Source organism: Podarcis erhardii (genome assembly GCF_964252035.2).
Source record: "Podarcis erhardii genome assembly, chromosome: 13".
In the NCBI taxonomy this organism is placed as follows: Eukaryota; Metazoa; Chordata; class Lepidosauria; order Squamata; family Lacertidae; genus Podarcis; species Podarcis erhardii.
Genome location: NC_138502.1, coordinates 37,683,350 through 37,706,247, shown reverse-complemented (window position 1 = coordinate 37,706,247; position 22,898 = coordinate 37,683,350). Strand labels below are relative to the sequence as shown.

At 47.2% G+C, this 22,898-nt stretch overlaps 1 protein-coding gene across 1 annotated transcript; it reads right to left on the bottom strand.

Moving 5' to 3' along the window:
* Positions 1 to 639: 639 nt before the first annotated feature.
* On the bottom strand, positions 640 to 20,112 carry FKBP10 (FKBP prolyl isomerase 10). The gene is made up of 10 exons (XM_081837928.1): positions 19,402 to 20,112; positions 14,781 to 14,926; positions 13,346 to 13,535; positions 12,203 to 12,348; positions 10,385 to 10,574; positions 8,611 to 8,756; positions 7,652 to 7,841; positions 5,580 to 5,722; positions 4,628 to 4,791; positions 640 to 3,311 (listed from the first exon to the last, which is right to left on the bottom strand). Exons 1-10 carry the CDS (start codon positions 19,593 to 19,595, stop codon positions 3,129 to 3,131), a joined length of 1,692 nt encoding a protein of 563 aa, XP_081694054.1. The 5' UTR covers positions 19,596 to 20,112; the 3' UTR covers positions 640 to 3,128.
* Between the last annotated feature and the right edge of the window lie 2,786 nt (positions 20,113 to 22,898).

The following is a 22,898-nucleotide window of genomic DNA, read 5'->3' as shown; positions in this document are numbered from 1 at the left end:
TGAGGCTTTCACCAATACCACGTGCCCACGATGGTGTTTGCTTCCCAGAATGGAGATTAGCCAAGGAGAAAAAAAATGGCGAGAGGCTATGCAGAGCTCATCATCTCTCTCTTGGACAGTAACAACCACAGCAGTTGGGGGGGGGGGGCTATTACAGCTCACTGCATTTTTCAGTGTGGATACAGCTCCCTAAAGAAAAATATATGGTAAGGCCCAGCCCTGTGTTTCAGATTTAAAGTATTTTGCAAGACCTGAATAATCCCATTCCAGAGGTTTTGGGACTAAAGGATTAGAGTAAAAAACAAAACAAAAACAAAGAGAAGCAATGGGGAATGTTTGCAGGAGGAAATGTGTTAAGTGTTGGAAGAGTTAACTCTCACATAAGACCCAGAAATGGTCAAGCCTTTCTGGAACCCCACAATTGCAAAAAACAAAAACAATAAAAAACACACACACAAAAACACAAAACCACTGACATGCCACACCCAACACTGAACAAGTTAGTGGAGCTGTAATCTTTTCAGGCTGCAGATGTTTTTGAATTCTCTCTCCCCCCCCCCCCCCAAATTTACTGGGTAGAACTTTACTACATGCAGAGATGTTTTTTATTTGTTCTTTAGTGTGGGGGAGTATTAAAAAAAAATATGCATTTCTCCGTCTTCCCTCAAGAGGCATCGCAGTCCAGAATTTTTCCACCTCATTTATCTCCACCAACGTGTAGGGCAAATGAAACAAACTGGTTGCAGTGAGTAAAAATGAAGATGCAGGACTGCTTGGAAGGGTACAGGCAGGAAGGATGAGTTTGTTTAATGTTCAGGTTGAAGTAGATGGTCTGTTTGTATTCACTGGTGGCTCTGTAAGAGTTTACTGTAAAAAGTCAGCTGGTATGGTAGGTGGTTTGCAGAGCAGTTTTCAAGCAAAACAAGGGCATTTTTCTTACCCACTTTAAATCCGAAGCTGTCAACAGGTCTGCTCTCCTCTTGAACCTTTTAACAGGAGCTTGTCTGAACCCCGCCCCCCAGCCGAGCATTTTCAAAACCTGAAGAGAAAACCATCATCACCTGCTATTGTCTGCTGCCGATTAAGTTAATGTTGAAATGCACAGATGCAAGGGGAAGCCAAAAAGTTGGCAACCCCTTGCATGCTTTGACTAGCAAGGCAGGTGATGGAAAGTTGCTCCCATGCCACCCTCCTTGCACTTAAATCTCCAGATTCTATCTCAGCCTAATCTTCTGAAGTAGGGCTGGCGGAACAAAAGTGGGCATCATCATCTATGAATTCAGAGGTAGGACAACACTTGTTGGAAGCCTCATGCAAATGACTCGAGAGACTGGAAAGCCAGGTAGCACTCAAAAGAAACCCTGTAATGTGCGTGATTGTGTGTGAGGGAACAAGACTGCAAGTAGGGGTTATGTGTATGGCACATTTTTGGGTGGGGGTTGGGAAGGGAGAAGTAGAGCTTGGAATAAATGGTGTTTGCTGTGCTTATGTTATGCTCCTTCCAAGATTTGCAGCTGAAGGAACTTGGGATTTTATTGATGCACGCAAGATGTCAAATCGGTGCGGAGGAGGCAAGCAGGACTAGCACAGTGGACACTCGGGTTGCGAACGTGATCCGTGCGGGAAGCATGTTCACAACCCGAAGCGTTCACAACCTGCAACGCCGTGCGTGCGCATGCGCGGGTTGCGATTTGGCGCTTCTGCGCATGCGCCCAAACCCGGAAGTAACCTGTTCCAGTACTTCCGGGTTCAGCATGTTGCGCAACCCAAAATTGCACAACACGAAGCGTCTGTCACCCGAGGTATGACTGTATACGGAAAGCGAGCAGTCCTTATTCCCTACCCTTTTGGCTGCAGGGAGCCCAGACTGACTCATCTTGAAATTTCCAAGTCTGTCCTTTTAACATCTAGCAATTGCTAAGCCGCCTTAAAAAAATACCAGTTCCAGTTGCTGCAGAAATCCAGCAGGTATTTCTGAGAGTGTTGCTGCCCTCTGGTCCTGCCTGCTTGCTTTTTGTAGGCATCTTGCGAGAGCAGGATTCTGGGACTCGATGGGCCTGATCTAGCCGTGTTCCTTATGTAGGCACAGACTTTCCTGGCATAAACAAGCAGCAACGAGGGAAAGCTGCACCTATTAAGTCTGCCATCACAACCTGGTCACAGAGGCGGCCAGTCAGCAGTCCCTTGGCCTAATCTCATGGAATCATTGAACTGATTTCAGAAGCCCTCAGGGGGCAACACAGGCAGCTCAGAACTACAACAAGAACGAGCAGTCCTTTCCTCAGCAGCCTGCTGGGTGAGGAGGGAGACAGAGAGAGAAGCAGGGCCAGAAAAAGGAGGAAAGAAGGACAGAAAGGAAAGGATGCGGCAGAAAGAATGGTTAAAAGCGGTGCACCCACTTTTGGCCACACCCACTCCTGTCTTCTGCTCCGCCCACTGCCATTGCATGGTCTGATTACATCAGAAGCAAGGCATCCCTTGACAGATTAAAAGGCTGCCCACGCACCCGCCATTCAAACAATATTGGAGCAGATAGGTAACCTTATCTCCACGTTTCCGCTCCTCTCCTTTCTAGTTTTGCCCCAAAAGAAAAACTTAATAGAAATACACTTAAGCAATGCATTTGTTTGGTTCCCGTCACACGTTTCGGGATTCCTTAATATAGAATTCAGCTTCCTTGATTTGGCAAGAGAACACACAAAAATCCAATGGGGGGGGGCAGGGTGTGAGCCTGGAAGCGGCAGAACAAAAGGCCAGAGTCGATAGCACGGCTCCTGCTCACGACAATTTTGTTGCAGATGGGATGCCTGAGGAAATAGAAGGGATTCAGTAAATGGTGTGGTGTGTGGTGGTTGTCTGGAAAGGCAATCGTTGCAAGCGCTAACTCCCTGATTTTGGTTGTCCAAACAGGATCTCAGTTAAATAGTTCTCAAAAAAGGGGAGGGGAAAAAAAGAGCAAAGGTACAAAATGTGGAACAAAATAGGTTTGCGTCTGTAGGTTCAGTCTCTTTAACTCAGGAAAGGGAGTTAGTGAGCTTCTGGCCCCGCAAAGTAGGGGAAGAGGCACCAAACGGGAGTGCTTTTTAAAGAAAACAACAACGAAGCCCAATCCCAGAGTCCTTTCTCTTTTAAAGTTCCTCGTGTTTAACTTGATCCTCGTCTGATTTCAGCTTCAGTTCCTCTGCTGTGATCTTCCCATCCTTATTCCGGTCTTGGTTTTGGAACATGTCATTGACCACTTTTTCCGGGTCAGGGCCTGGCATGAGACGACCTTTGCCTTCAGCTATCTGAGCTTTGATGAACTCTGAGAACTGCGGGGGGGGGGGGGGGAGAAAAAGCAGGGAAAAGATAAGCCATTTCCACTGGGAAGGGTGTGTGTGGCATATGCATTCAACAACATGGGAAACACCATTTCAAGACATCCCAGCTCCTATGTCTGGCTTCCTTTATATCAGTCTCTTAACTTTCATTTGCCTACTGCTTGCCATTTTTCAAGGTTGAGCAAGATGCTGGACTGATGGAAAAAAAAAACACATTAACTTGACTGGCTCTAGATGACAATGCAAGAGAGGGACAAGACAACTGGAAAAGGGCTGCAGCGTTCACAGGCTGTGCCCTCTGCAGCAAGACGAAGGAAAACCAGGTCCTTAATTGTGTTGGGAGTTTCCATGAGTATAAAAGGCTCTCTACTGCAAAAGTTACATGGGAACACGAAGGAACCACCAGATGATGGGGCTTAAATGCATGACCCTACAACCCTTTTCTACCCAAGTTGCTCCCTCACGTTTGTAACACCTTAAAAGGGCCCACATCTCACTGCAAGTTATAACCAAAATATTTAGCATCTGCTACACATAGCTGCCCTTGCTTCCTCTAGCAACCCAATAATGTACAGATTGTTTTTGGGTGTGTGATGTAACGTTGCATTTTTGATTTCACCATCATTGCAGAAGGGAAAGGACTTCTACAGATGATTTGTTAATTTTTTTATATGATTTATGCTGTATTTGTGATGTTTTGTTACACTATTGTTATTTATTGTTTGTAAGCCACTTTGAGGTTCATATGAATGAAAAGAAGCATAGAAATACCAAAAAATCAAATCAAAACAAACAAACAAACAAACAAACAAACAAACAAACAAACAAACAGTCAATGGGAAGTAGGCCAACAATGTTAAATCAATTGGTCAGTTAGTTTAAAAAAATAAAGAAAGCTTTTCAGTTGACTGATACAGTACTCCTGGTTAACTGGCCAACCAATTTTCTAAAAAGAAAAATATTTTCAATGCAGTGCTTATACAAATTGCAAATGGTGAGCACCATCATATAGGCAGGGATGTCTCTTCTAAGATAATGCCTCCCGAGACAACACACACGTGCATCTTCTTAAAATAAAAAGTTTGCTCTTTGCTCCAAGATATTGTTTTTACCCGTATACATATGGAATAAATTTTCCCTATTAATTTACTAAAACTCGAACAACTATAGGGTAGGTGCTCTTACTCTGGTGGAACGAACAGTTAATACAAATGGATCCAGCCATGGATCGTGTCTCCCCCCCACCCCCCAGTTCAGATCCTTCAGTACCAGCTGCCCCCTTTCTAATATGGAATGCAAAATCTCACCTCCTCAGGTGGGACTTCACCATCCTTGTTGAGATCCATGGCTTCAAACAGATTTTCTGGTAGGTCGCTGTGCCAGACAAACAGGTATCCTTCTGGAACTCCTGGCTCCCGGTGTAGCAGCTCTAACTCAAAGTAGAGAACGGCACTGCCAGGTACACCCCGGGCTGAAAAAGCAAGGTGCACATATCAACAGGGCGAGGTCATCCACAGAGGCACTGGCTAGGCAGTAGTGACCCAGAGTCAAAGCTAGGAGAAACCTATTGACAGGAAGTGACCTCGCTTCTTGAGAGGAAGTGATATCAAAGGGTTTAGCTACTATTTCTCCTCCTCCTCATTGTTTAATGGCATCAGAAGGCCATATAAGGAGCTGTATTACCACCATATATAATGTTAATACTCCTAAATTATAATCATGAATTCAATTCATATAGCCTAGTTTCTCACAAGAACTTCTATAAAACCTGGACCTCAAAATATTTTTGTCCTGAAGCACAGCTCCTGTGATAAACCAACAATGCCCATGTCAAGTTTGAACTACTCTTTCTTAGCATTTGGGCTCTGTAAATATTGGCTACAAATCATGCCTAGTGATGAATAGCAAAAAAGTTTCTATATGTTCTGTGCTAAAAGATAATTGTACAACTCTACAAAAGGCGATGCAAATTATGCTAAGTTGCGTGTTGCCTTGCGTCATTTATTTTCCTGCTAGTCACAGGGAAGACCACTCCGTCCTACTCTGGCTTCTGAGATTATACCAGGCAATGCATGCACAGACTTCCAACTGTATTTGTGCAGCCTTAGGAGCTAGAAAGTCACTTTAGGGAAAAAGAAAAAAAGAAAACCAGAAGGGACTGTCCGGTTGCTGAACCCTGAGTCCAGTATCCATTTCTTCTGCTGCCTCTGTGATGTGGACTCTGAAAACAGCTGCCAGAGGTGTTGCCCACAACCTTACCTCCACTTTCGCCATGACCCAAATGGGGAGGAACGATGACGGAACGTTTTTCCCCCACGCACATGTTGAGCAGGCCATTGTTCAGACCTTCAATTATCTTGTTGGTCCCCAGCGTGGCTTCTTGAGGGCTTTCATAGTCATGGCTGTCAAGCAGGAAAACAGGGAGACCATTGGAATCCTTGGAAATATTTTTTGCAGGAATCTCAGAAGTGTGTCTGGGGACCTCTTCCCCAGAATTCTGCTCTTAAGAAAATCACACACACACACACACACACACACACACACACACACACTGGTACCTCGGGTTACATACGCTTCAGGTTACATATGCTTCAGGTTACACACTCCGCTAACCTAGAAATAATGCTTTAGGTTAAGAATTTTGCTTCAGGATAAGAACAGAAATCGTGCTCCGGCGGCAGTCTGAGGCCCCATTAGCTAAAGAGGTGCTTCAGGTTAAGAACGGACCTCTGGAACGAATTAAGTACTTAACCCGAGGTACCACTGTGTGTGTGTGTGTGTATACACACACACACACACACACACACACATATATATGCACACTGATTGGCATATATATTTATTTTGCATAATTTACTTTGCTACTCCCAGTGATGGAAAGGGGGGAAAGAGCCGTGGAAGATGCAGGAAATGTGCTTTCAGGTTTCAGTGAATTCTGATCCTCCCTGCTCTCACGGCAGACAACCAAGGAAGTAGACAAGGAAGCTCTTACCGAGTCTTTATTCAATATTCACAGAGAGAGGCCTCTGTACGCTGCCTCTTAGGTCAATGGCGTTGCTCCAACTGAGCTCCTCCCCACTCCCTTCCCCTTATGCTGGCTGCCAGGGGCTAACTGTCTCCGAGTCCTTTGCTCTTCCACTTTCAATGCATGCCGGGTTCTGGGAGAAGGGGGGTCAGAAATGCTCTCCAGTGATAACGTGTCAGCTGGCTGCTCTGGCCCTGTCTCCTTCTCTTCTCCCAGCACCTCCCAACTCTTCTGTTCACCTGTCTCTGAGCTGTGACCTTCCTCAAATCACTGCTGGAAGCCACATGACCCGGAAGCTGTACGCCGGCTCCCTCTGCCAATAAAGCGAGATGAGCACTGCAACCCCAGAGTCGGCCACGACTGGACCTAATGGTCAGGGGTCCCTTTACCTTAACCACTCTGTGAGGCACTGACTTAGCCCCAAGGTCACCCAGTGAGCTTCATGACTGAGTGGGGATTTGAACTCTGGTCTCTCTGGTCCTAGTCTGACACTTGTAACCAATATACCACACTGGGAAGCAACGGTGAAATGGCCCAATGGAGGCCAGGTGAGTGCTGCTGCCTGTGATGGCCTGGCATTCCGATTCAGAGGCTGAACCAAAGGAATCCCAGCCTGCACAGGAGTCCCCGCCTCCAGGGCCGGCTGAACTGGGGCAGGGCCTTGATTCTGAAGCGCCTGCACCTGTGCCGGATCCTCAGGAGCAGGCACCAGGTGATTCCACTCTGGCTCCAGAGGTGGTTGAGGACTCAGTGCCTGCAGGTGAGTCTCCCCCTGGGCCCAGTAACCCTTCAGCCTCTCCTGAACTGCAGAGGCTCAGGGCAGAGAGGCAAAGGGAACTGGTTTCTTCCAGGAGGAGTGCTCGCCTTAAGGCCAGGAGAGGCGGGTCTCCTGGGGGCCAGGACCGCCCCTGGCCTCAGAGAAGATAAAGGCCAGTCAGCCTGGTCCCAGGTTGCGGGAGCAACGTTGATGAAGAGCTGTTTTGGCCAGCACCCAGTCCTGTTCCTCCAGTGTTCCTGTCCCCGCCTGGCTTCCTGCTTCGGACCTTGCCCTGCTCCTTCGGAACTGTTTCCAGGCTATTGACCCAGGACCGGACTTTGACTACGCCAACGGTAACCTTCCCCCCGGGACCAGCACACTGCCCCATCAGGCCGTCCACTACTTCCCTTTAGGTTACTCTGTGATAAGGCAATGTAGGTATTTGTTGACATTTAAATTCCTGCATTGCAGGGGGTTGGGACCAGATCATCCTTGGGGTCCCTCCCAACTCTACAATTCTATAAGCTAAACTCTAAGCAAAAGACTCACGAGGAGAAGAGTTTGGTGCCATCCAGGAGGGAGCAGTTGTAATGGTAGCGGACAAAGTCCCTGTCTTGGGTGGTGACGTTGCAGTCCGCAGGCCGGTGGATAGTCTGTATTTCCACAGGGTCTGCGGGATTGTGGAAATCGATGACATGGACGTCAAAGATGAGCACAGCCGAGCCAGGAATCTTGTTCCCTAGAGGACAAGAAGGACAGAGACTTCTTTTTGGGGGGGTGTTAAAGAGTGAGGATGCAAATACACAAAAGTCCTCCAAGGGTCACAGCTGACTCAAGGAAATTTGCAACCTCTAGTCGCAGCATGGAGTATGTCTCTGGGATCTCTTGCTAATGTCCCAGAATACATTCGGGGGCCATTACTTCCATTTTTTTTTTTTTGTTTCGTTGTTTGGCCCAGTGTTTTCAGCCTTTATACCTTCTGGGTAAAGGTAAAGGGACCCCTGACCATTAGGTCCAGTCGTGACCGACTCTGGGGTTGCGGCGCCCATCTTGCTCTATATGCCGAGGGAGCCAGCGTACAGCTTCCGGGCCATGTGGCCAGCATGACTAAGCCGCTTCTGGCGAACCAGAGCAGCGCAAGGAGTGGTACCTATTTATCTACTTGCACTCTGAAGTGCTTTTGAACTGCTAGGTTGGCAGGAGCAGGGAACGAGCAACGGGAGCTCACCCCGTCATGGGGATTTGAACTGCTGACCTTCTGATCAGCAGGTCCTAGGCTCTGTGGTTTAACCCACAGTGCCACCCACATCCCAACACCTTCTCGGAGCCCTCCCCAAATCAACCTTTGTTTTCTTTGCATACGAAAGCCAAAGCAACATTGGTAGATTTGTGTGGCCACTCAAACCCAGCAGAGATTTCAAAGCTGGGGGGCTGGTTTGTAGATATAAGCCTTCAAAGGGTTCCGCTGAGGGGCTCCCCACACACCTCAACCTGTTCGCTCTACTTACCTGCCCCAGTTTCTCCATAGGCCAAGTGGGGCGGGATAATGACTCTTCTCCTTTCACCAATACAGACTCCTTGAAGCCCTTGGTCCATTCCTGGAATAATGTAGCCTTTCCCAATGTAAGTGTCGTAGGTGTGGTTTCGTGAATAACTGGAATTGGAGAGAGAGAATCCGTGGGGAAGAAGTGTCTTACAAACTGACGTTACAGCAGAGCCTGAAGTTTTCCCCTCCAGATTTCTTAAACTGTGGCTGAGCCCATCCAGACACAGACCAAAAGAGCAGGGCGAGACATGAGCTCTGTGGATCCGATAGGCTGGAAAGTGAGAATATGTCATCTTCCCACTTTGGCAAAAACTTACTGGGCAAGGTTCAGGCCACTGATAGCCTAAGTAACGGAAGGACTTCCAGGTCTCGCTGCTCAGTCTGCACTTTGAGCTGGCTCTGTTCACAATTCCTCTCTCTCTATATATATTTTAATAATTTTTATTGCAATAACCCCCCCAATACACAATCCACCCTCATAAAACATGAACATAACATACAGTGAGCATAACATAAAACATTATAAACAACAAAATAAAAGACTTCCTTTATCCTGTATCTGGCCTCCTTATTTACGTCTTTTAAGCTGTTTCCTTTATGAATAATTATTAAGATTTTTCTAATTATAACTTAAATATCCACAAAGTCTCCTGCAGACATTAATCAAGTCCAGGTATGTATTTTAGGGCACTGTTTTGTGAAGTATTCTCTGCATTTCCCCCATGCTTTTTGAAACTCTTGTCTAGTGTGATCTCTTAATTGCCTCTGTTAATCTAGCCAGTTCAATATACTCCTAACAGTTTATCTTGCCATTCCTTTTTTGTTGGCACAGTTTCTTTTTTCCAGTTTTTAGCAATTAGGATCCTTGCCGCTCCTGTGGCATAGAGGAGTATTTTCTGATCTTCTCTTGCTATACCTGTGTCCATTATCCCTAGTAGAAAAGCTTCTGTATTTTTCATAAAGTTATACTTAAACATTTTTTTAACCTTGTCATATACTGTGTTCCAGAAGCTTTTGATTTTTTCACAGGTCCACCAAGCATGTAGAAGTCTCCCCTCTGCACACTTCCTCTATATTTTGATCCTCTTCTCACCTTCCCTGTCCTGTTCTGCCTTTGATAGACTCCTTCTAGGCTAGGGATATAAAGGGCGTTGTTTTCTGTTCTGCCTTGCATCTGTTGCACACCCTGTCTGGGACAGCTCAGTCGGTAGAGAATGAGACTCTTAATCTCAGGGTTGTGGGTTCAAGCCCCACATTAGGCAAAAGATTCCTGCATTGTGGGGGGTTGGAATAGATAACCCTCGTGGTCCCTTCCAATTCTACAATTCTATGATTTCTATTCCAATGCAATTAAAGTTCTGTGAAAATGACATTATTCAGCCCGCTGTTCACTGTGGCCAAATATACCAATGTAATTAACTGCATTATTATTGCATAATTTCAAGAGGGAGGAGGAGATATTAAATAACACCATGAAAAAAATGATTATAGAAAATTGGAGACTGGGGAATGGCGGCTGTGAATACTGATCATAATCACCTGCCTGGTTTCTATTTCAGGTAGAGCTTCCCATTTTGACGGAATTTCCCAACAATCCTATTCTAGAAAAAACTGAACTTCTGGTTATGTTAACCTAGCCATACAAAGAATACTGAGGAATGACAGCTTGGTGGAGAAGGGAAGGGAAGATGGTAGCACTTTCTTATCAATGACAGCTGCATTTCCGTCCCCGTTACCTGGAATCAAAGAGGGTCCCGTCCATCAAGGTGCCATTATAATGGTACCGCACAAAATCTCCGGTTACAGCCTTGCGCTTGCAAGACGCTGGCACTTCCAAGTGCTCCAGGGAGATGCCATCTTTTGGGTTGTGCAGGTCCACCAGGAGAACATCAAAAACCAGGGAGGCTTGAGGGGGGATGACAGTGCCTGAGAAAAGGAAAGGAGAACCAGCTCAGCTCAGGTGGCCAGGTCAAGTGGAGGAACACTTTAAACCACCCCATTTTTTAGAGGGGACGCCAGCTAATCCGCTTTTGAAATACCATTCCTTTCTTCAAGAGCGCTGCACGGCAAAGTGTGCTAAGGTTGCGGTTTCTGCCATTTGTGATAAATCCACAATTGAATGTAGCTAACTTCAGCCCACAAAAGTTATGGCTTTGAGGTCATGGTACCCTCAGACACCGCTCTCAGTGCCCACCACAGCCCCCTACCTGTACATTCTTTTTTATATTTGTAGGGTTTTGTTTGGCTTTGTGAAGAAGAGTTTGGATTTGATATCCCGCTTTATCACTACCCAAAGGAGTCTCAAAGCGGCTCACAATCTCCTTTCCCTTCCTCCCCCACAACAAACACTCTGTGGGGTGAGTGGGGCTGAGAGACTTCAGAGAAGTGTGACTAGCCCAAGGTCACCCAGCAGCTGCATGTGGAGGAGCGGAGACGCGAACCCGGTTCACCAGATTATGAGTCTACCGCTCTTAACCACTACACCACACTGGCTTGTGAGCTGTTGGTATGGTTGGGAGGGGTTTGTCTGTGTTTTGGAGGTGTTCACTTGTGTGTGTGTGCTTTGCAAGGAGGGGGGCTGGTGCACGCGCCCACCCTTGCATTTCCAAATGTGCCCCCCAGGCCTTGAAAGATGGAGAACCCCCGTCTTAAACATTAGTGCATAGCCCCTTGGCAGACACCATGTTTTTAAAGACATCTCTGTGTGTGGATGCTTTAGCTGAGATCCCTGCATCACAGGGAGTTGGACTAGATGACCCTCAGGGTCCCTTCCAACTCTACAATTCTACAAATTCTTGTCCCTCATCACCAAGTTTTTGTACAGGAGCTCCTTGTATGTATGCAAAAACGTACATACATTCTTATGTAAGCGAGACCCTTGAGATCTGCTAGCAGGTACAATCCTATTCCCCCCCCCCAAAAGATATTTATTTCTAAGTACAATAAAGTCTTACTGTCTTTTTTTTTTTTTTTGGAAAGAAACAAAGAAAGAATTGATTTGTGGATTTCTTTGACACAGAATCTGAGGTGATTTCTTGCATACTTTAGAATAATAATATTTAAATTTAAATAATATAATAAATTTAAATTCTTCTGCAGATATGTAATAATAACACCCTGCCCATCTGGCTGGGTTTCCCCAGCCACTCTGCGGCTCCCAACAGAATATTAAAAATGCAATAAAATATAACACATTAAAAACTTCCCTCAACAGGACTTCCTTCAGATGTCTTGTAAAAGTCAGATAGTTGTTTATTTCCTTGACATCTGGTGGGAGGGTGTTCCACAGGGCGGGTGCCACTACCGAGAAGGCCCTCTGCCTGGTTCCCTGCAACCTCACTTCTCGCAGTGAGGGAACTGCCAGAAGGCCCTTGGAGCTGGACCTCAGCGTCCAGGCTGAATGATGTGGGTGCAGATGCTCCTTCAGGTATACTGGGCTGAGGCCATTTAGGGCTTTTAAGGTCAGCACCAACCCTTTGAATTGTGCTCAGAAAAGTACTGAGTGAAAACAGTTCACCTTGTGGTTCAGATTCACAATTTCTTGACCACCTTACCGTAGCCTTTCTCTCCGTAGGCCAGGAACGGGGGGATCACTATTTGTCGTTTCTCTCCAGCACACATGCCTAGCAGGCCCTCGTCCATCCCTTTGATCAGCCAACCTGAACCCACGTAGGTGTCATAAGTACTGTCTTTTCCATAGCTGGGAGACAGATGAGGATGGAGAAAGGGAAACAGACATCAGGCAAGGAAGTGGTTCGGAGAAAACAACGCCACCTTCGCAGCACAGCACTGGTCAAAAACAGCCACCCACTAAAAGGTAAAAAAACAAAAAGCTAAAGGACCCCTGGACGGTTAAGTCCAGTCAAGGGTGACTATGGGGTTGCAGCACTCATCTCACATTCAGGCCGAGGGAGCCAGCGTTTGTCCACAGACAGCTTTCCAGGTCATATGGCCAGCATAACTAAACCGCTTCTGGCGCAACGGAACACCGTGATGGAAATCAAAGTGCATGGAAACGTCATTTACCTTCCCGCCACAGTGGTACCTATTTATCTACTTGAACTAGTGTGCTTTCGAATTGCTAGGTTGGCAGGAGCGGGGACAGAGCAACGGGAGCTCGCCACCATCACGCAGATTCGAACTGCTAACCTTCTGATCAGCAAGCCCAACAGGCTCAGTGGTTTAGACCACAGCGCCACCCGCTCCTCATCTTATTCTTATTCTACATCAGGCTTCCTCAACCTTGGCCCTCCAGATGTTTTGAGACTACGATTCCCATCATCCCTGACCACTGGTCCTGCTAGCTAGGGATCATGGGAGTTGTAGGCCAAAAACATCTGGAGGGCAGAGTTTGAGGAAGCCTGTTCTACATTGTTCTTAATCACTGCATTTAACTGCAATTAACACCACTACCAGATATCTAGCATCTTTGACCGGACAGCTGCTCTACCTATTATACAGAACGAGAGTCAACTTAAAAACATAATGCTAAATGCATCTTTGAATCCTGTGGCTGGAATCCTCCTTCTGTTTTTTAAACCACCAGCAGCCTTGGAAGGGTAGGGGTCAATCCAGTTCGGGACTGCAGCCAAGGGACTGCTATAATTGCAACTGCAATGACATTATTTTGCTGTCTTTCACTCTCTGTACCAAACCTCTGAGCCAAAACACGCCATCTCCCCTTCAGCACATCCTACCTGGAGTCGAAGGGGGTGCCGTCGAGAAGTGTGCCGTTGTAGTGGTAGCGCACGAAGTCGGAGTTCTCCACTGTGCGGTTGCAGCGCTGCGGCTTGGAGATGGTGGTGATCTGCAGCTTGTCTTCTTTGTTCCAAATGTCAAGTAGGATGACATCAAAGTAGAGGGTGGTGTCCGGGGGAATCAGGCCAGCTATGGGGTTGAAAACGAGGAACGACCATGGAGACCCAAACAACAATTCTCAGGGGGACTGGGAGGACACCACAACCACTGCCCCTTCGCCAATGGCACCAGGCCATTCAATACAGTGGTACCTCAGGTTACATACGCTTCAGGTTACATACGCTTCAGGTTACAGACTCCGCTAACCCAGAAATAGTACCTCGGGTTAAGAACTTTGCTTCAGGATGAGAACAGAAATCGTGTGGCGGCAGTGGGAGGCCCCATTAGCTAAAGTGATACCTCAGGTTAAGAACAGTTTCAGGTTAAGAACAAACCTCCAGAACGAATTAAGTACGTAACCCAAGGTACCACTATTTATCTATTTCTATACTGCCATCCATCTGCGTGGCACTTTACCAAGTACAGGAAATGCATAAAATGGAGGAGAAAAGAGTGGTGGATGGGGAAGCCATGTAAAGCGAAATGGGTGGAACCGGAAATGACAAGAAGTAGGGAAGCTCAAGCGTGTTTGGAGGCGGGAAACAACTTCTCAGTATAGAGCTCAGGGCCTTCCAAAACCCCAAAACGTATTTTATATAATTGACTTTTTATTTCTATTATTTGTATATCAATATTGTTGCTTTATTACTATGGCCGATGGCTGATGCAAATAAAGAAGAAGAAGAAGAAGAGTTTGGATTTGATATCCCGCTTTATCACTACCCGAAGGAGTCTCAAAGCAGCTAACATTCTCCTTTCCCTTCCTCCCCCACAACAAACACTCTGTGAGGTGAGTGGGGCTGAGAGACTTCAGAGAAGTGTGACTGGCCCAAGGTCACCCAGCAGCTGCATGTGGAGGAGCGGAGACGCGAACCCGGTTCACCAGATTGCGAGACTACAGCTCTTAACCACTACACCATGCAAGATTCATTCATTCATTCTCAGGGCCTTGCAATGCAGTACAGTGCTATCCTTGCTATGGCTAGCTCAGTCGGTTAGAGCATGGTGCTGACAATGCCAAGGTTGCAGGTTCAATCCCCGTAAGCGACAGCTGCTTATTCCTGCATTGCAGGGAGTTGGACTAGATGATCCTCAGGGTCCCTTCAAACTCTTATGATTCTCCTGCCCCCATGCTAGGATCTAATTGATCAGATCACTGTGCACACTCCCTGGCATTTTTGGTTTTTTTTAATGTGTCCTTAAAGGCACAGATATGCAGCTAACATATTGTCAGGCTCAGGCCACGCCTGTCAACCCTGGACTCTTGCCACTCACCCACGCCGATGCTGCCGTAGCCAAGATGAGGGGGCACAATGAGGTGCCTTCTCTCGTTCACACACATCCCCTGCAGGCCTCTGTCCATGCCGGTGATGAGCCGCCCCACGCCAGCCACGCCGGCTACTGTGGCACCCCGATCATAGCTGGAAAGGGAAGAAGGCATTGATGGAAGGGATGAGCAGAAACAACAAAAATGGAGCAAAGAGAACTCTAAAATGGTCAGTTAACAGATAACATGATGTGTGGTCATGGCCACTGGCTTAGGTTGCTTTAAAGGGGACTGGACCAATTCACGGAGGATGAGATGATCAAAGTCTACTAGCTATGGCTCCAGGCAAGCTCCAGGTTCTCAGGCGGCATATTGGCAAATGCCATTTGCTGGGGAGCAACACTACACAGTGGTGTGGTGTGGCGCTGTGGGTTAAACCACAGAGCCTAGGACTTGCCGATCAGAAGGTCGGCGGTTTGAATCCCCGTGATTGGGGTGAGCTCCTGTTGCTCGGTCCCTGCTCCTGCCAACCTAGCAGTTCAAAAGCACATCAAAGTGCAAGTAGATAAATAGGCGGGAAGGTAAACAGTGTTTCCGTGCACTGCTCTGTTTTGCCAGAAGTGGCTTAGTCATGCTGGCTACACGACCTGGAAGCTGTACGCCGGCTCCCTTGGCCAATAAAGCGAGATGAGTGCCACAACCCCAGAGTCAGACATGACTGGACCTAATGGTCAGGGGTCCCTTTACCTTTAACACCACATGAAGGTAAGGTAAAAGGTAAAGGACCCCTGGACGGTTAAGTCCAGCCAAAGGTGACTATGGGGTTGTGGTGCTCATCTCGCTTTCAGGCCAAGGGAGCCGGCGTTTGTCCACAGACAGCTTTCCGGGTCATGTGGCCAGCATGACTAAACTGCTTCCGGTGCAACGGAACACCGTGATGGAAACCAGAGCACATGGAAATGCTGTTTACCTTCCCGCCACAGCGTACCTATTTATCTACTTGCACTGGTGTGCTTTCGAACTGCTAGGATGGCACGAGCTGGAATGGGAATGGGAGCTCACTCCATCGCGGGGAATCGAACCGCCAACCTTCTGATCAGCAAGCCCAAGAGGCTCAGTGGTTTAGACCACAGCGCCACCCACATCCCCTGAACACCAGGTGAGGGCTGTGGCTCTCATATCCTGGCTACAGGCTTATCCCATCCGTGCGGTTGGCTGGCAACTGTGAGAAACAGGATGTTAGACTAGCTAGGCCACCCTTGGCCAACTACCAGATGTTTGGCACTACAATTCCCATCAGGCCCAGCAACAATTCTGGCCAATTCAGAGGCAAAGGAAGTTTGTGTGGCATGGTGGAAGTGCAAACACGTCTCCCTGAGTTCACTTTGAGGCCTGGCCTGGCTGTTCCCTCCTCAGAGTGGACCTCGTGGAAAACTATTTGAGAACCAGAGCTTAAGGCTGAAAAGCAGCATTGTAGTATAAAACACCCCCACAAACTCTTCCTGTAACTGTTGAGGGAGCAAAAAGGAAAATAATTCTTGCTGGCTTCAAGATGCGCTTGGATACATTTACGAAAACTATTTTAGGACCGATTCAATTATTTACCCAAATTGCACCTCAACAGCAGAAACCACCTTTTAAAACAAAACTATGCCCTGAAGCAAGGAATGTGGGTGTATGCCCGTTTTAGTAAGGCAGAGATTCCGTAAAGTTTTGCTGAGGAGGAAAAAAGACCCCAAACCTCTAAAACTATTCCTGCTAGCAGGGAGAGGAGCAAATGAAACCCGATCTCCAACTTCCTTTCAGTCAGAAAAGGAGGAGCAGAATAGCCTGATCCTGCACTCTGAATTCGCCAAGAGGATCAGCCTGCATGTCATGATATGGGGGAGGAAAGGCAGTTAGCACCGAGGCCTCAAATCAAGACCAAGTTTTCTTCCAGATCTCTAGAAAACTGGATCCAGGCATTTTATAGGACTGCTGCTTCCAGTGTGTGCATTTTGGACGGGAAAAGGAGTCACCGTCCTTAGTTGCAAAATCCAGCCTTTTAAAATGCATAAGCAGCTGCAGCCTCATGCGGATGACACGTCTACAGCCCAAACGGCAGATCCCATCATGGACGCCATCTCCTCCCACAGCCTATAGCAGCTCACTGCCTGCCCCCTTCCTTTCGACACACCGCTATCTTGCTTCGTAGCTCAACCTGGCTCTGTGGGCAGTGAAGTTTGATGCTCAAGACACGATTTCAAAATGCCCTAATAGTTTTGTTATGGTTCACTCTAATATACCTTAGGATGTGCCAGCTAAATTACACATAGATTCAGCGATGCTGAACCAAGGGATAATGTAATAGCAAAGGACAGGGGTTGTTGCATCCATTCTCAGTCAAACAATTTGTCTTTTGATGCAAGGGAACTACCAGAAAAGTGAGTGTTCCTTATTTATTAAGGGAGTTCGGACGCATGACAGGCTTAACTAAAAGTTCCACATCTTTATTTTTTCAGTTTTAAAATGAAGCCTGCAGAAGTTCAGATCTAAAACATCCTTACGTGAAAACGTCCTACTCTAGATGTGTTCCCTTCTCCCTCTTAAATTTTATTTTATCAATTCTGTCCTTATTTGAATTTCGCTTTACTATATCATGTAGAATGTTGGGCTGCAATTTGGTTTGATCCGGCAAAGGAATTCTTACACAGATGACTTTAACTTTCCTTTCCTTTGACGCCCCCCCCCCCATATGCACCCTCAAATTCTGCTCCAGAGGGTTGGGAGAAGATTTTGGGGACATGGGGGGGGGGAGAAGAGAAGGGAAGTCTGATTGCCTGAATGGGAATCCATGCATGCAATACTGGCTACAATTCTATGTTCAGAAATTCCAATAGTGCACTATGCTTGCAACTATGGAAAAAGAGCCCGTCCTTTAAAAAACAACCACCAGTCATTCAGCAACGATAATCTTTCCTTCTCTCTTTCTCTCCCTTGATACCCATTTACCTGGGGGAAAGTCCCACTGAACTCTATGGGACTTATTTCCAAGGATTGCACGGATGGAGAAGGGAGTGTCAAGGAGAGGTGCAAACTGAAGGTTTATTATCCTTTGATGTGATCTGATTTTATCATCTGTGGACTTGAGGAATGTGGGTTGCTCTGAGTTTTCACAGAAGCAGCCTACAGCAAAAACAGGCCAGACCTAATAGAACGACGTCCATTTTGGCTTATTTCAAACACTTCGCCCTCCTCAAAACACTCCTTGCATCTCCTTACCCCCCACAATAATAATTGTTGTTTTTTTACAAGTTCCTGGGACTAAATCTCATTGAGTGTGGTCAGATTCCACAATGATAAAACCTAAATTTAGCCGATGGGAAGAAATTATCTAAAGTATGTTTGCTAAGGCAAGGGTTTGTGGCCTGAGTTGCCCCTGCTTTCTCAGAGATTTTAAATGTCCCTTTCCTGAATATCCAGCATTTCTGAATGGAAATCTCTAATTCTGATAAAAAGAAAAACATGTCAACAGTATTCTATCCAGTTCCCCCCAAAACAAACAAACCTCTTTCCAATGCTCTGGTCACAGAGTCATGACCAATATGTACTTTTAAATATATGCTTTTAATTAAATTATTTTAATTTGAAGCATTACATGCATTTCGTGTCCACCTTCACCCTTGCTTTGCTCCTCATCCCAGTACAACACAGGAAAGCGCCCCCACAAAATTTATTGCATGCCTGCCCATGTTTGTACCAGGGTGGACCCCTTCTTTTTTCCAGACCTGGCTCTCTGCAAAGTCCACCCTGCACCCTTCTAGCCAGAAGCTGGCTTGGCAACTGCAAACCGCTGTGCAAAAGCATCTGAAGTTATGTGAGGGATCAGCGGCTCCATATTTCTCTCCCCCCCCCCCAGGCCCCAAAGAAAGGCAGACGATAGAAGGCACATATCACCAGAGGCATGCAATTCCTCTTGCAAGGGAGAGAGAGAGAGGGAAGGAAGGTTTCTTCTTGCTGGTGGGCTGTTGTTTTTTTAAAAAGGAAGGGCTGTTTTTCTAGGTTGCATGCATGGCTATTTCAAAAGCGCAAAGATGAAACATTAAAACGTGGGTCTCCTGTCTCTCAACTTATGGGGGAATCTCCTAAGGGGAGGGGCAGGGACAGTGTTAGAAACTGAGATATGAAATCTAGGCACAATGGCACCTTAGGTTATGGATGCAACAACAGAATGTCTAGGCACACTTTTTGATAATACAAAGCTGAAAATGAATGAACTGCAGCTAAAATATTATGCTCCTTTTCCATATGGTATAGTCCTTCCCCTGCCCACCCCCTTAATATTCTTAAGAGGGTCTTTTCTCCAGTCCTCAGAAAGTAGGGGAGGCAGAAAAAGGTCCTCCTTTCCTTCCACTCTGCAGTTTTACTCTGCAATCTTGCGCCGGGAACTCAGAAACCGCTTTTGCTCATGAAATAATTCCATCGCAAAATGCGCCTAGAACAATCGGAGTTTCGAACAGGGGGGCGGGGAAGATATTTTGCCCCTCCTTAATTCCAATTTGCCAGGGGCTGCAGGTGAGCCACCACCTAACCCTTTGTCTCGGGATCAAAAGACACAGGCCTGCCCTGGACGAGCAGGGGGGAAAGTACCTGGAGTCGAACTTGGTGCCGTCCTGAAAAGTGCCATTGTAATGGTACCGGACGAAGTCGCCCATCTGGACTTCTCGCAGGCACACTTTGGGGATGTAGTATCTGTCGATGACCACGTCCTCCAACGGGCCGGGGTCTCCCAAGCCGCGGACCCCCAGCAGGCTCAGCGCCAAGACGAGGCACAGCAAGCTCATGGTGAGGATCTTCGACGGTGCGCCCTCGGGCAAGAAAAGGAAGGCTCGGCAGCTGCGCCTGGCGCTGGAAGCAGCCGAAGGGGGAGCGGACGGGGGGTGGGAAGGAGGGAGGGAGGGAGGGAGAGAAGAGCAGAGGAGGCGCTTTCCGAAAAAGAGGAGGAAAAAAACGACCCGAAACGGAGGCCTGGAGGATTGCAAGCCAGCCGCTCCGATTTCTGTAGACGTGTAAAAAAGCGGCCTGCGGTTGGCTTCCAAAAAGGGATCGTGGCGGGATCCGATCGCTCTCAGCAGGCAGGGATTGCTTTGCAACCGATTTGGGAATGTGCGCGTGTCCCCCCCGCCCCTTGTGCTTAGGCTTTTGCAGCAAAAACTATTTCAAAGCGTGTCCGGGCAGCCAGAAAAGCCCCGAGAAGAGAGGGCTTGCTTTTAAAAAGTTTTTTTTGGGTTTTTGGTTCGCCAGGTCCTAGTGCTTGTTGGCTACCCGACTGGAGAGTCAAGAGAAAAGTCATGCTTACGTGGTCCCCGAGGGTGCGGTGGGGCAGGAACTGAGCTTTACTGTGCAACATCCCATGGAGAACCCTCCCCCGGGACCGGTCCCCCCCCCCCTTTTTGCACAAACTTAACTTTTGGAATGCGCTGCCTCAATAGGAACTGATGGTTTTGAAAGGGGTTTAAATAACTTTTTAGTGGGTATTGGGCGTGAAAGCTAAATGGACAGACTCTAAGTGTTCAGAGATTCAGCATATCAGATGCTGTTAGAAACAGTCTGGAGCTGTGGGTCTTTATAGGTGCTTGGCCTGGTTTTTATTTTTTATTTTTTCCAGACTGCAGAGTTACTGCATTTCTCAAACCTATAATCTGAAAAGTGCCACGGACTGGATTTGTGCGCGTTTTTGCCTAATGATTTGCCCGTGCAAATAAACTTATGTCAGCTAGAACAGACATTTGATTTTAAATCGGCTCCCTTTTTATCCGTTATAAACCGTTTTAACAAAGCTGTATAAGCGGGGGGGGGGGGGGAGCGACTCCACAAGCTGCTTTTCTAAAGCTTTCTAAACTACATTGTGCATTCTTGATTTTTGTTTTGTTGCTTCTCACAGTGCCTTAGAAATACCCTAAAGCAAACCCACGTTCAAAAATGCACTGTATAAAATAAAACCGGCATAAAACCAACACAACGACACTCCTTTTTATTCTTTTTATTCAAAATTATAACAAGACATATTATCCAAAAACATATCATCCTTGTCCCCCCCCCCATTTTTCCTCCCTCCCCCCCAACCCTCCCCCCCTGGACTTCCCTCAGTTCCAGTCTTTGGTTTCTCTAAAAATGCTGTTTTCTGCATGTTACAAAGTTGTATAGATCCTAAAACTATTTAGCTGATTATTATCAATAAAAGGTTTGTGAATGTTTATTCAAAACCTGCCAAGGAGTCCAGTTCGCTTTGTTGCGTCTTCAGATACTTTTTATAGGGTTCCCATTCATCCTTAAAGTCACAGTTATCCTTGTCCCGTAGTTTGTATGTCAATTTTGCCAATTCTGCATAGTCCGTCCATTTTTGTTGCCATGATTCAACACAACAACACTCCAATCCAGCAAGTCATCCTCAGCTATGACCCGCCATTCATGAACATAGACAGGATTTATGTTGGGGGGGGGGCATAACCTCAGTTAGATAAGTATTTTTTATTCATTTTTATTGATTTAAGGGGGCACCTGCTCCTCCCTGCCCCCCCCGGCTATGTCCATGCCACCGTTGAAAACCAGCATAAAGCGGTAAAGTTGTAACGGTCCTTTTAAAAAATCCAAGAGTCATCCTAATTTCTGTGAGAAATTGGGCTTGCCGATCGAAAGGTCGGCGGTTCGAATCCCCGCGGCGGGGTGCGCTCCCGCTGCTTGGTCCCAGCGCCTGCCAACCTAGCAGTTCGAAAGCACCCCCGGGTGCAAGTAGATAAATAGGGACCGCTTACTGGCGGGAAGGTAAACGGTGTTTCTGTGTGCTACGCTGGCTCACCAGATGTAGCTTTGTCACTCTGGCCACGTGACCCGGAAGTGTCTCCGGACAGCGCTGGCCCCCGGCCTCTTGAGTGAGATGGGCGCACCAACCCCAGAGTCTGTCAAGACTGGCCCGTACGGGCAGGGGTACCTTTACCTTTACTTTATATTGCGGTGAGACCTGGAAACCGACACCCTGTGTTGTGGGTGGGTACGATTGGTCAGCCACAACACCCAATTGGTAGGTCCCTCGATTTTGGGTTCAATCTGGCCAATGGGGCGCAGTCCAAATGGATTGAGGGACCTATTTGTGCCCATGCACGTGACCCAGAGCTTCCTCTTTTGGCACGTGCATTCGGAACACCCGCCCACCTCTCCCTGCTTTTAGGGCTTTGCGCTTGACCTTGCTATGCCGTCGTGTGTCGCCTGTCGTTGGGACAGGGGCACAGCAGGAATTTTCCCCACTTGGCTGATTGGCTGTTGCCATTTGGGTTTCGCCTGCCGCTTAGCAAATTGTCATAACTTGTAAGGTTGTGGATAGGCTCTGGTTCAGGTGATAGGGCTGGGGGAACGCTCTCGCTCTCGCCATCTGTTATGTACTGAGTTGAATAGGATCTGAAATGCAGCAGTCTGATTGGTCCTAAAACAATAGGATTCAGAATGCAGCAGTCTGATTGGTCCTAGAACAATGCAGCAGTATGATTGGTCCGCAGGAGCCACCCAATCCAGCTCCAGGTGGAAGTGAATCCACAGCCTGATTGGCCTACAGGAGAATCCCGGAATTAGCCAGTCATGTGCAGCCCATTGTGTAAATAATGTATATAAAGCAGATATTGTGGGAGAACTTCCATTCCTCCTCACCACTGTGAGCTGAATAAAGAGCATGAAATCCACTCTCGACTCTGAGTATATTTCACCATCCCTATGTGAAGGGTATTCCGTTAAAGGAATCCAGGGACTTGATGGTTTGGTCAACCCCTGAGAGGGGGTTGTACCCATGCCTGAGTCCAGGGGGACATTTGGGTGGTGGAGTTAGCCTGTTCCCGGCTTTCCGCTTATCCAGGTGTTCACCCTTGGCTGACCTGTGCTGGAACCCTGGATCAGCGCTACCTGCGTTGCAGGGAGCTAGTCGAACCAGAGCTTATGCAACCAATCACTTTCTGTAATCAATAAAGTTGTGGCCTAAATTCTGCCAAAAACCAAAATTTGAGTCAAGTGTGAATTTATTTAAAGGGGTGGCTTCTGGGTCTGAACACACAAGAGAGTTCACTCTCTCAGTCTTGCTGAGAAGGCCTCTTTCAAGCTCT

Coding starts and splice junctions, on each gene's coding strand:
- FKBP10 (XM_081837928.1), bottom strand. CDS start 19,595: ATGAGCTTGCTGTGCCTCGTCTTGGCGCTGAGCCTGCTGGGGGTCCGC. Junction 7,842..8,610: donor CTATGGAGAAACTGGGGCAG/GTAAGTAGAGCG, acceptor CTTGTCCTCTAG/GGAACAAGATTCCTGGCTCG. Junction 3,312..4,627: donor GTGAAGTCCCACCTGAGGAG/GTGAGATTTTGC, acceptor CCCCCCCCGCAG/TTCTCAGAGTTCATCAAAGC.